Consider the following 14,031-nt stretch of genomic DNA (forward strand, 5'->3'; position numbering starts at 1 on the left):
TATTATTTTTTATAATACATAGTTAAATAAGAATAATTAAACAGTATAGCACATTTTATTGTGACTGTTTCCATCTGACCATACATTATTTTTAGTTTTGGTAAGAAATGTGGATTTTTTATATTTGAATATTGTTTCATTTCTATTAAGTAAAAAAAAAAAAACATATTATTGTACCCCACAAAATAAAATAAAGGTGTTTGATTTATTTCAGCCATCCATTAGTACAATTCCTATTACCTGGTACTCCAGATGAACACCACTAGTTTTATGCTTTTGGATATCCAGTATGAAGTGTCTGACTATTCCATTTTCTTCCCTCCTTTGTTGCAGGTATCCCCTCAGTTTGACACGACATTGCAGCTGCACTTTCCAGCACGGAGAAAAAAGCGCCACCAATCCAGCAATTCGTCACATCACAGGAGCCTGCTGAACAGGAGCTCCATGATCACAGCAAAGAAAACCAGTGTCTGCAAGTTTCCAGCGTTGGCCTTCAAAGACACCCTGACACCCCCCCAGACAGGAAGGCAACTGGGCATTGCTGCTCCTCTCAGGAAGAACACAGACCAGAATGGGGGGCTGCTAAAAGACATGAGGGGTTTGGGGGACCTGCAAATAGAGACACCCCAGATAGATCACCCCGCTGGGCACAGCGTATCTGACAAGACCCCAAGCTGGACTGATGGAAACAACAGACACCCAGTTGGGGGCAAAACCCCAAGGACAAGCAGCAGGTTTCCTGATTTTGATAGTGTGTTTACTCCACCTCAACTGCGCACTCCAGATGCTGATAACCACCCACACCAGGACGGGGTGAGAGGCAGTGAGGCTTGGCGTGATGTAGCCTGTGTTCTAGCCCCGTCTCCCTCAGACACTCCCCCCCCATGTGACACCCTGGTGCAGGACACTCCTGAGCAGCAGTATGGGGTGAAGGTGACCTGGAGGAGGAGGATGGAAGTTATGAAATTCCTGAAGGATCGAGGGAAGCTGTCCAACAGGGAAATACTAGTGAACAACTTGCAGGGGTGACAGATAGTTTATATTTTTTAAGGTGGCATTGATTGATCATTTTTTTGCCTTCAGTGCAAAACCTGCTTTATCTAAGCTTATTGGGACCAGGAGAATGTATTGTTTAACATGTTCTCAGAGGAAAGATGTAAATCAAAGTAAGGCCTTATCAATCAGGGTTTTACAAAATAAGGAATGCATGTTGTATAAGTATTTCTCTTTGGAGAACAAAATATGTCATAACACTTAACAAAGCAAGTTGATGCTGTCGTAAACTGATATGTCCAGGTATTCTGAGGTCACTAACGCTTTGAAATTGTGTTTAATAATGGTTATCAATAATAAAATAATGCAATTGAATCTACCACCACTCACAAACTATTAATCTGCTGCTCAACACAAGATGGCATATCCACACATTTTTAGCCTTTGATATTTATCTAGTAACTATGAACATTATTACATATTATTAATTGGTAATATCTAACCAAACCACACCCTGCCGTGTTGCACAAAATGTACTGATTCTGGTCCAGTTTCTGGTATAAATACATATATTTTGTAATGCTGGGACGAACATGGAAGTAGACAACGCGTTTTTTTAAGTAATCCCTGACATTGCTGTGTCTTCGCAATAATCAGAGTAATTTTTAACTTGAATAAACACTTAAAATAAAATAAACGTGGAAACCGTGTGTGTTGTACAATGAAACAGCTCCTTAATTTTCTTATTATATTCCACTGAACAAAAACTAGGATTGCATCATGAAAGAAAGTGAAAATGTTAAAGCGCCAGCAGGACACGCCCCTTCGAATACATGTAAAAAACCAAATCATTCAGATATTTGTCCCATCGCTAATATTTGGGGTCTTAAGAAGGTGGTGTGTACCTTTTAAGTGTTCAGTGCTGTTACTGTGTTTTATGAAACTTTTCAGTGTAACCCTGTGACATATAATGTTTCTTTCCTTTCGGTTGGAGGTTTCACTATTGAATCAAATTGAATATGAATTAAAAAAAAAAAGAATAATTGTGTTTATCCTTCTTTTTTGTGCTCATGACAGATGCTGAATTGCTAGCACAGGAGACTGAATCCCTCTCTGTATATTCTTTTAAAAGGATAGCACAAGCAGAGACAGTGGAAGCTTACCTGTGACATATCAAGCATTCCACTGCTTCTCTGTTTGAGATAAAAATCCCAATGCATAGCAGTTTAAACCTTTTCCGATTGTACTTGATTGGCTGTATCATCTCGACTGGAATAAGTGCCTTCAGTTTCATTATTTATGATGTTTGCAACTATTCTGAGTGGCTTCTATTGCATTGCCTCATATACTATTATTTCTTTCTTTCTATTTTTTTTTGGGAAATTATGTGTTTAAGTCCTTTCATCTGAGCTCTACTGCTCTGATGCAGTCTAGGCTAGATTAGAGAGTCTTTATAGATATATCTAGTGATCTTCACTTAATAAACAAGTGATCTCTAGTTTTGCTGACAATATTTAGCTGGGACTTACTAATATAAATACAATTTAGCTGATGCAGCCTACATTACGTACTGTATGCCTGTCAGGCAATTAGAACTGAAGAGCAGCTCCCGAACTCCTTGTCAAAGCATCTTTACACAAAATTATTTTAAAAAAAAAACACAGAAAAACACAATATTTTAGTAATCCCCATATGAATCCCCAAGAATGATTGGTAACACCATGAGAAGGTATGAGAACAGTGAATAGAAATGATATTACAAGTTACTTGCTCTTTAAATCCTGTTTCTCTTTTTGGTTACCCTGCAAATACACAGATCCACCACTAGGGTTCGCTGTAGCAGAAGATGTGACATGAGGCTTTCAGACACAGTTTGGTAAAATATCCAATGGTAATTCTGTAGATTCCATTGAATATTAGTTCTCAATCTATTGATACATAATTTCTTACCAGATATTACCCTCAGATTAATTGTATCACTGTTTAGCTCCAGATTATTATATAGAGTTTGCAAAAAATGTCAATGAGACCCATCAGTTGTGATGGGGGTATTAAGGGAGAATGAGTTTGCTTGGGAGAATTGCAATTGCCTGCATTGCAGTAAATGAGTTGGATGTTGCTTGTTAATTGATGCTTGTTAACAGGCGTTAAATAGTGGGGGCTTACCTCACCCGGTAATGTGCAGCTTTGTTCCAGGCTTGGAGGGGTGTGTATTCTCTGCAGCGTGTGCAGCTTTTTTAAATAAATGATGGTGTCACAAGATAACTTTGTCTGTCCTTGTTTGCATCTATACAGTAAGCTATTGATATTGTACTCAAATGTGCCTACAATATTTAGCACATTTAAATTTTCCATTTGTTTTTGGAGCCACCACCTACTCAGTCTCTAATACGTTTAATGCAAATAAATTAAGGTGTACGATTTCAGAATGATCCTATCATTCATGGGTGTATATTTATAATGTGATTCTGTTATTCTTATTATCTGCTATACTTTTCCTCTAAAACATATTTTAATATTCTATTAATTTGAAAACATTACTGGAAGTAAAATACATGTAATTGCATTTTTAGTATTGTAAATGAATGGCCTAAACTGTAGGTATGTGACTTAAGTTTCATGTTTCCAGGTATCATGCAAGTAGTATGTACCTTCTCATTTGAGCAACATACAGCCATTATTTTATTTATTTTTTTAATTCACCGGATGATTAGAAATTACCTTTAAATGTTTTTCATTTGTAATTTTTGGAGCCCTATTTTACATTTTTTGACTTGTGTTTAGTTCACTGTGTTGCAAAACGATTTTAAAAAGGGTAAAGCTGTGCCTGCACGTGAATACTACTTTTAGGGAATGTAAACCAACTGGTTATTCAACCAATGCAGTCTGTATCGTTTAAAAGCAAAAGCTCTTTGCTTACAGCGCATGCGTAGCCCGAGGACCTCCCCCTAAACGAAGCCATGCGATGGCAATATCCAATCGTAACCACGCGACGACAAGCTCCTGCCAATGCTGAGGCGCTTTACTGGCTTGTGCGGTTGCTATGGCTTGCAGAGTCCATTTCCTTTAGTTTAAACTAGAGTGTCAGACACAGGGAGGCGAGCAGCTGGGGGATCCATAGCAACGGGCAATAATCATGAGTTACTACAGCATCAGGTAAGCAAACAAGCCCCGATAACAATATACATGTATGAAAAAGCCACTGTCAAAAGGATTTTCGGGTCTCGGGACTTAAGTTCTCTTTTGTATGTGTAAACCTATTATTTGGTTTAACTTTGATGCTGATATACCGCTGCAGCCGTTGCCATGATTGAATAAATAACGTAACATATTACCAAATGGAAAAAATGCATGTCTCATCAGACAAAGGAAAGAGTGTTTACAGCAAGCAAAAATACATGTATTACATATTGCTTTGCAGTGACAAAATGTGGTCGTTGTTATGATCCGAGTCTTGCTGAGAACGAGTGTGTGTAGTATAATTTAGATGTGTACTGGATCATTGATACAGTAAATAAGTAAAACTGGGCAAAATAAATAAATAATCCTAACGGTAATTGACGTCTGTGTTTTGTTAACATACAGCTAGTACAACAAACATTACATAGGGTCCTTGCTTTTTTGTATTGGAAATCATTGTATAGAAGCGCCCACTTTTTAACAGTTAATAACACCCTCAGGAGAGCAACACCAGGTAACAGACTACAAATAATTGTACATATCATGACACGAGAAATTAGTCCAAACATGTATTATTATTATTATAAATAAAAGATTTCAATAAGGACCTGTAGTGGTGTTGGCATTCACACGTGATAGCAGAGTAAATTGTTCTTTTCTCCGGTGCTATTTGTGTGAGTGCAAGATCAGTATTGTGATGTCACAGGGACACAGAGCTGTGAAAACTGCATAAACCAGAAATAAAACGGCGGTGATGGTATGGAAGGCTGACAGAGATAAAGAATACTGTGCATTTTCTAAACACCTGTGTACAAACTGCTTCCAGCTTTGTAACTAGATAATGTAGCCTTCTGGGTACTGTACATACTGTACCCACCCCCTTCTTTATTATGACAAGAGGTTTTATTTTAGGCAGAAGTGGAATTTAAATGGGATGATCAGAAAGTCCTTTGCATAGAGAGTTGGCAGACTACAGGTCAGTTATATCAGCAGGTAAAACTAGTTATGGCAGCGTATTGTACCTGTATGTGAAATAACAAACACTCTCTCATTCTTTTCAATGGGACCATTGAGTGATTATCACAGTGTGGTCCAGTGGTTAAAGAAAAGGTCTTGTAACCAGGAGGTCCCCGGTTAGAATCCCGGCTAACTCACTGACTCACTGTGAGTCACTTAACCTCCTTGTGCCCATTTTTTCGGGTAAGACGTTGTAAGTGAGTCTGCAGCTGATGGATCGTTCACACACCCTAGTCCAGAGGTGAGCAATTCCGGGCCTTGAGGGCCGGTGTCCCTCCTGTCTTTTGTTCCAACTGTGCTCTAAATTACTTAATTCAATTAAGTAATTTAGGGCAAAGTTGGAGCAAAAGCCAGTTCTGGAATTGCCCACCCCTGCCCTAGTCTCTGTAAATCGCCTTTGATAAAGGCATAGTTGAATAAACAGATAATAACAACTTTATAATTTGGGGGTGGAGACCACACCAAACCCTGTGCAGTTATTTAATACATTGAAAAAGGCCTTTAGTCAAATGTTTATCAAAGAAGTTTCTTCTAGTATTACTAGATGTAATTTGTTTATATGTAAAGCGTGAGATATCTCCTCCACCACTATTTACATAAACTGTATGCCCTTTTAATGAGTGTCTAGGCAGCTGTACACTGTTCAAAAACACCATTCTGTAGTTACATCATTCCCCCACTGTCACAGGTAATTTTACACTCAAGTTTGCAGTGTTCTATAATTTAACCTTCTGTGCTTGTCGACAGTCTTGTTTGTTTCCATTCTATATTGGTAGTTTTAGCTGTACAATGGATACAAAGCTTCCCCTCCTTGAAACCTGCTAGCTGCTGCTTACAGTGGCACTAATAATGCAGTGGTTCAGTTCTGGGGTAATAGTGCGAGGACAGCTACAGTACAGTGGCATGAGTCTGTGGTAACCATGGTACACATGCAGAGCCTATGAGTAGGCATATTCATCTTTATAAGGATGTTGAAAATACCTGATTGATTGTTCCATGTTAATGTTAGCATTTGATGTACTTTGTCATTTGTAATTGCTGCAAGAAGTAACACATTGAAGCAAGATTCAGGTGGTGAGGTCCCTGAGTCTACAGAGGCAGAAGTAGACTATCAGCGTTTGCTTTTTAGTTAAACAAGGGTGCACACAAGGCTAAGCTATGGATACCAATACATTATATAGTATACCATTGTAAATGTTCAAAATACTCAGGAATACATATAAAAACAGAAGAGGTACATCAGTTGTTAAAACATTTCTGTGATGTCACCTGTTCATCTTTTGATTGATTAATTCTACAAATCTTCTAACTAAGTAGCTGTGTGGCTTGTTGATTAACAAATCTGTAGTTTGTGCTACGAATCCAGAGAACTGTTGGAACAATTCAACCATTTTATTACGTAACAATCACTTCAGCAATTCGTTAATAATTATAGTATTACACATTTCAAACAACACTGAGATGTAATGTCAAGAAAAGTTTTCATAATTACAAATTAATGTACAGTCTAACTTTGAACACAGTTCTGTTTGTTCTGTGATGTCCCTTTTCCAGTGGGAACACAGCTTCTTTTACAATACAAAACTAAAATCAATCCTAGCTCCTGTTTGAGCACTAACTAAACTTAATGGATCCCTAACTTTCAGTCAGACCGCTAAATCGGCTTAATGACTTTTAAATATACACAAATCACAGATTTAATATTAGTTGCTTTTTTAACAAACACTGTATTCAGGTCTGCACAGATCCTTACCTTCACACAGACAGCTATTGTCTTTGAAACCTGTCCTTTTATACATGCCTAGCTTGTTAAATTACAAACAGGTGTATTAGCTTTACTAATTGCCAGATAATTGGGAGCTGTAGTTTTCATTCCTCATTTAAACTGCAAGAACTACATTTCTTTTTTCCCTCCCACATTGTTTAATGCCTACCTTACATTCCAGGGTAAAGACTGCATACTATTCGAGGTCCTATGTACCGGTATCTCTCTTCTACAATTTTACCTCCCATATTCTACCATTAAATTAATTACCACATAAACACCCCCCTTCTCATTTTTATTTCACATCTTCTGAACAGGTTCATGAGCAGCAATTTCATCATCAGTTACACAGACATTAATGGCTCTCAAACAGTGAATTATTTTTACCAATTGAACACTTGTTTATTCCGTACTTAATCATCAGTACAAAGGAGAGTTTATTGATTCATAAATGTCAATTAATCTATATTTCTAGGCAGTGTTTTTGTTTCATTATAGCCAGCAGTGCAGACATTTTTGAGAATAAAATGTGTCCAAACATGCACAGCAGCTGGAGGCTGTTTGGAGACGGGGGGAGGGTGGATGCATCCTATTATGGAATGGGAAAGGAATGTGGAATGGATTTTTTTGTGGTATGAATGGTTAAGTGCTGGAAGAGCCAGAAGCATTGTCCTGCAGACTAATTCAGACTCTTACCTCTTAACCAAATACACATTTTATCCTGGACGTTGTAGTCATGGTCTGCATTTATACTATAACGTGCTAATTGAAATTGAAAGACCTGGAGGAAAAAGTATAATTTCAAAAGGAATTGTGTTTTCATCATTGATCATCTTTTTGTGCACTGAACACACACACAGGGAATATACAAGCGCTACTTTATCTGCCAGTCACCCAGCAAGAGGACAGTTTTTCATGTAATGAAATAATATAGTATTTTTTAATAAATTCTAACATTCTGTATTTGACACAGTAGGCAACATCACTGGGTTAGCTTATTACTGAATACAAAACATACAGTTGACTATTGTACTTTTAAGTGTTAAAGCTACAGTGTGTCTCACAATCATGATCAGATTTACACTGTAGTAATAATTCATTCATTTTTAAAATGAATGAATTGGGCTGTGTGGTCCAGTGGTTAAAGAAACGGGCTTGTAACCAAGAGGTCCCCGGTTCAAATCACCTCAGCCACTGACTCATTGTGTGACCCTAAGCAAGTCACTTAACCTCCTTGTGCTCCGTCTTTCGTATGAGACATAATTGTAAGTGACTCTGCAGCTGATGCATAGTTCACACACCCTAGTCTCTGTAAGTCGCCTTGGATAAAGGCGTCTGCTAAATAAACAAATAATAAATAAAATGTTGTTTAAGCTGTTGCATGTAAGCATCCACCTACCTAGAGGCTTTGCTACCCTGTCACTGTGAACCAAAAAAGGAGGTGATGAATGTGGACCTGTAGTGCTGCACAATATTTCCAGTCCACTCTCTCCCAACAGATGTCAAACAAATCAATGTTAAATTTTCCTGATTGATACCAGCTAATACAGGGTAGATTCCAAACAAAACGGGCCAAGTACAGTAAAGACATAGTGAACCAACTGCAGCCCTTTTCATAAGAATAATTTGCCAAATCAAGAACTACTTTTGTTTCTTTTAAAGGAATCGGTTCTCTTCAAATATGTTTGACAAGCTGGGCTCCCTATTAAGGGCCTCATGCACTAAACAGCGGTAACGTGGTTTGCGCGCAATAAACCCCTTTACTGCGTGCTTTGTACCCCTGCTGTATTCACTAAGGAGTGGCAGGCAACCTTGCGCGCGCAATGAATCGCGTGGAAAAAGGTACCACGTGAGAGTCATTTTAAATACAATGAATTTTGTTAATGCATGGAAGTTTATTTAAATTGTTTCCCCTTAGACCACGGGGGAGGTGTTTGTTATACTAACCATATTCACTTAAGCGCGGTACCTTTACTAAATGTCTCAAGGTGTGTTAACAGTACCGCGTTTGGAAACCAGGCGGTTTCAACTAAATCACAACATAAATAGGGCAGCTCACTCAGCTAATTTAGGACATGACCAGTACATATGAATTAAAGTGTCGGGGGTCTGTTTACATTTATCACAGGCTGGATCTAAATTTGGAAAGATTTTAGCTATGAATACAGTGGAGGATTTTAAATTGTATCAGACCAAGCCTCGCGCACAGAGATGAGGAATGTATATGAGACATCATGGATTTCCGTATTTCCTCTGAAAATTAAAATTCTAAATCCTGCTCCCATAACATTTTTAGAGCAGTCAATGAAGGAGACTCCAGAGACAGTATAGGGGAGTAAATCTGAGATAGTATACCTTTTACAGTTTGGAGTTAATTTAAAAATAAAGTCAATCACTGACTTGGAGGGGAGGGAGAGGAGGACAGGAAAATTTGGCACTTTGTTTCGTATGAAATCCAGAACCTGTAGGTAACGGAAAGTGTGTGATTTTGGTATTTAAAATTTTTGAGACAGCTGTTCAAATGAAGCAAAGCAGTCATCGATGTGCAAGTCGCTGAAAGATACAATACCTCTTCCACACCAAATGCAAAGTGCCTTGTCTGCAACTGATGGAGGAAACAGGTGGTTTACGTTAAAAGGTGCATAGATAGTCAAGGACTGAAAGCCAAAGTGTTTTCTAAATTGTGCCCAAATCTTAAGCAACCACTTAACCAGGGGGTTAGTACTAAATCTAGAGATTGAGAGAGGAAGCACACTAGGGCTAGTAAAGAGGAGGAAAGGCAGGAGGATGCTTCCATCTGCAGCCAAGATGGACAATTCTGTTGAACTTGGGACTGCATGCAGTACGAAATTATACAAATTTTAGTCGCCCAGTAATAGAACAGGAAATTAGGTGATGCGAGGCCCCCTAATGCTTTCGGTCTCTGGAGAAAGGCTTTGCATCTTCTTGGAGACTGTTCCAAATGAAGGAAGATATAATTTGGTCGAGAGATCTAAAAAAGGATTTGGCAATAAATACTGGAACGCATTGAAATAGATATAAGAATTTCGGAAGATAATTAATCTTAACAGAATTAATGTGACCAGCTAAAGATAAGTAAAGAGGTAAAGTACACCAACGAGCAAAATTCTGTTTAGTGCGTTCCAGAAAGGGAAGAAAATTTGATTTAAAAAGACTGGTATGGTAACAAGTTACATTGATTCCTAGATATTTAAAACTATTAGTAACAATTCTAAAGGGAAAGTTATCGAGAGGATACTTTTGGGCTGCTGGGTTAATGGGGAATATCTCACTTTTATTGAGGTTGAGTTTATAGCCAGAAGATTTACCAAATTGTTCAAGAGTAGAGATTGCAAGGGGAAGAGAGGAAGCCGGGTCTGACAAATGAATAATGAAATCATCAGCATAAAGGGAAGCCTTATGCTCCTGCCCCCTGTATATCTCTGCAGCCAAGGAGAGAAATTGAAAGGCGCTTAATGGCAATAGCGAAGAGAAGTGGGGAAAGGAGACAACCCTGTCTAGTGCCACGATGCAGTGAGAAATAATGTGAAAAATTATTTGTGCGGACGGATGCTATAGGAGATGAATATAATAATTTAATCCATGAGCTAAAATGTGAACCAAAACCAAGTCTTTGTAGGGTTGCAAAAAGATAGTCCCATTCGACACGATCAAAAGCTTTTTCTGCATTTAATGATATCTGAACTTCTGGCAATGGCCGACTGGATTTAGTATAGGTAATGTTAAGTAATCGTCTAATGTTAAAAAAAGTCTGCCAGCGAGATCACAGAAGGCAGGACAGTCTCGAGTCGATGGGCCAGAGTTTTAACGTCTACGTTAAGGAGGGAAATTTAACTTAAATGCGATAGTCTTTAGCTTATGTTTTGTATTCATTTATATCAATTTATGATATAAATTAATACAATGTATATGATATGAATTATATTAGAGTTGAGAGGTGCTGCTGTATTTTCTTATTAAATATATGAAAACATTTTGAAGTCTATATTTGGTATAAATGCCTATATTTTCTTTATATTTCATATGCTAGTATTTTCAGGACAAAATTTGCAGTCCCACCACCAGTAAGTGTTGGTGGCTGCACTGTGAGGCCACCAAAAAAATTAGTTTGAGAACCACTGCACTAGATGCACCTAGTTATAGCAATTATATGACTGTTGTTCCACTCCACATCAGATACTCGACTCAACGACAGGCTGCTGTTGCTATGGATCCTTTGTGACGCAGGTTTACCCTAACTGTTGTGTTATCGCAGGATAACAGAATTTGGATTCCCAATGAAAGTGAATGACAGAGAGATTGCTTGCGATCTAATGGGCAAAATCCATCCCATCCCCAGTTGTTTGTCATACCTAGAAAATAGATTACATTTTGAGATCAAATGGCTTGCTCATTAAAATAATTTGCATATCTGAAGAGTGGGCAGTACCAAAATATTTAGTAAGCAAGAAGCAAGCTTTCTGAGTGGGGTAATGCATGCAGGAATGTCCTGCCCCCAAGCAAACCATTATTCAATACTTTTCTTGATCATGGTGGTCAACTTGTTCATGATACTTAGTGAAGACTGATCTCATATTTACCACTGTGGTTGGAGATACAGTATTAACTGATGTACTTCTTAGGGTGGGAATAACCTCTGATTTATTTTCTATAGAAAGTTTAAGAATGTTGGTATTGGCACACTGAAGGGCTAGGCCCCTAATCATTTTGAAGTCTTCTGAAAGAGTCACTTTCCCTGCCTGGGATCAGCTGACATGGTAGTGACTCACTGAGGAAGTGAATTGAGATGTTTTTCCTGTTGCCAAGTGATGGAGCAATGAGAAGCTCTTGCTGCTTGCTTGCTTGCGGTGTGCTTTTCTCCTTTGCAGCCAGTGCTGCCAGATCTGAAAAATGAAAATATTGTTTTGGAGCCTCAAAATTGTATTTCAAGAAAAATTATCATACATCCCAACAATTTAAAAACTTGCAAATGTAAATGTTTTTTTTTTTTGTATTTAATATTTAATCATATTGCTGTAAATAGCTGTTAACCTTGAGTTTCTGTATGGTAAACTAATATTGTGCAAAGTAATGCATATTTGTATAATGCTTAGTTACCTCAAATTATTGTGGAGTGGTCTAAATGAAATATTTTGAAATATATATGATATAGGCTATACATAATAGGAAGGAAAATGATACTAAATGGGAATCAACATGTTTGCAGCAATAGTATACGTTAGGGAGACAATACAAGAAAGATTTGAGCCAAAGTGAATGTGCTGCCCCTTCTTTCTTGCTCCCAGAGAGAAGAATTCTCTGTAAAGACTTTATTTATGTTGCATTCACCAGTCAATCTGAGTGTCAATACTGTATAATAATATTACAATTATTTAGCATGGTTTTTCGGGACCGTAAAATCAGCAGTAAACTCTGTATTACAGGAGCATGTTGCTTTCCTGTGGTTGCTGGTCACAGGCATAACCAGCCGCTGAGCAAAGGTTGCATCTCCCACTCCTTACAATAGCACTGTAGCCGGTGTTTTGCTTTTGTTGGTCGATGTCGACTCGTACTTGCTTTTCTTCACAGGAGTACCTGGATATTCCAGCTCGCTCTCAGTCCTCCTCACTGATCATGATTCCACCCATTAAACTTCCAAATATGTCTTAAAATAATGGAGAAAATAACATCCAACCGTCACACGTAACTATTAGAAGCACTGTCAAACACTTTTAAACATGTCTCCACCCACGAGTGGTGACACAAAGACAACCAACGAATCACTGACAACCTGCTGGAGCAACTGAGGCGATGCAAATGATTCATTATTGTCGTCTCCTGTCTCCTCCCAATGACAGAAGATGAAAAAAAACATTCACAATTATCTAATGTACATCGTACAATGATCCAAATTATCGTACAGATACGATAATTATCGTATGTCTGGCAGCACTGTTTGCAGCCATCTGGGTCCTTACCAGTCTGCACTGTGCTGCTCTGTAATGAGTCATTCCCTGGAGCAAAGTCTCTGTAGCTGCTGTTGGTTTACTGTTACCGATTAATTCTTGATAAGGCTGCATCTGTCTAGACACACATTTGTCACAATTTAAACAACAAACAGTATAAGGATCACATTAATCCACCTCCCTTTTAAAAATATATATTTTTAAATGCTGCTTATTTTATGTAGTCTTATGTTTGTGTATGTCTTGTACTATTAGATGAGAATGAACAAATGGAAATTATTATTTTATTTTTTTAAGTTAAGGGAAAAGTTGTTTTTTAAAAATGTTTTGGTCACTTTGTATAAATGAAGTCTGTCTCCAGCTTTATGTGACATCGTCGTTTTGAAATATGCCTTAAACCACAAAAGTGATCATGTGATCATGACAAGAGATTGCATCATGAGTGACACATGGCTTGCATGGTGATTTTGCCAAGAATACTGTAGAAAAAGTACTGTAATTGTAGCTAATAAAATAGCCATTTTGCACTTGTTATACGTTTCTTGTATTTTCATTTTCAAACATTACATCTGGTACTACTTTAGGTTAAAGGAAACTCAGTTTCAATGCCTTATTTGTATTTGTGGGTTACTGTACCTGTTTGCAGTTACTCCCTGGGTCATTTCACATTAGCTGTGTCTTTTGAGTCAAAGTATCTTACTGGCTGAAAGCATGTCAGTCAATAGGGAGAGCAGCTGATTGGTTATTGACAGGAAAGAGACAATGAAGGGATGGGGACAATTTCACTCTTGGTTACAATTACTTTAAGATTTATATTGTTTGTTATGTTCAGTATTATGGAAACAGTTTTTTAGAAATTATAAAAAATAATCCAAATTGTCATCACTGTAACAGTCGTTACTAGAATTCTTATGTTAAAGAATTCTATGTCTTAGTTTAGAATCATATCATTACTAAAAATAAATAGAAATACAAAATATTTTTAAAAATTGTATAGTGATGTTACAGTAACATTTCAAGCACAAGTTAAGATAAGTGTTTGTAGTTAAAAGATTTGCCATCAATTTAAAACTTTTTTTTTTACCCACAATGTGTACCCTATTTGTAAAG

The 14,031-nt window shown here is 37.6% G+C and overlaps 2 protein-coding genes across 3 annotated transcripts in view; both read left to right on the top strand.

Annotated features, from left to right (window-relative positions):
• rhno1 (RAD9-HUS1-RAD1 interacting nuclear orphan 1) overlaps positions 1-2,575 on the top strand; it is a 6,232-nt gene extending 3,657 nt beyond the window's left edge. The window contains exon 3 of the mRNA XM_058986321.1: positions 334-2,575. Within this exon, the coding sequence (XP_058842304.1) occupies positions 334-1,029 (696 nt within the window). The 3' untranslated portion in view covers positions 1,030-2,575. The remainder of the gene's footprint in view (positions 1-333) is intronic.
• Positions 2,576-3,967: 1,392 nt separating this feature from the next.
• Positions 3,968-14,031, top strand: part of tulp3 (TUB like protein 3) — a 66,285-nt gene continuing 56,221 nt past the window's right edge. Inside the window, exon 1 of one of the 2 annotated variants that reach the window (XM_034032614.3) lies at positions 3,968-4,149. In XM_034032614.3, coding sequence (XP_033888505.1) covers positions 4,130-4,149 — 20 coding nt within the window. In that variant the 5' untranslated portion in view covers positions 3,968-4,129. The remainder of the gene's footprint in view (positions 4,150-14,031) is intronic. The other variant, XM_034032612.3, reaches the window with a different exon arrangement.

The sequence above is a fragment of the Acipenser ruthenus genome, chromosome 14 (assembly GCF_902713425.1).
Source record: "Acipenser ruthenus chromosome 14, fAciRut3.2 maternal haplotype, whole genome shotgun sequence".
Classification (NCBI taxonomy): domain Eukaryota; kingdom Metazoa; phylum Chordata; class Actinopteri; order Acipenseriformes; family Acipenseridae; genus Acipenser; species Acipenser ruthenus.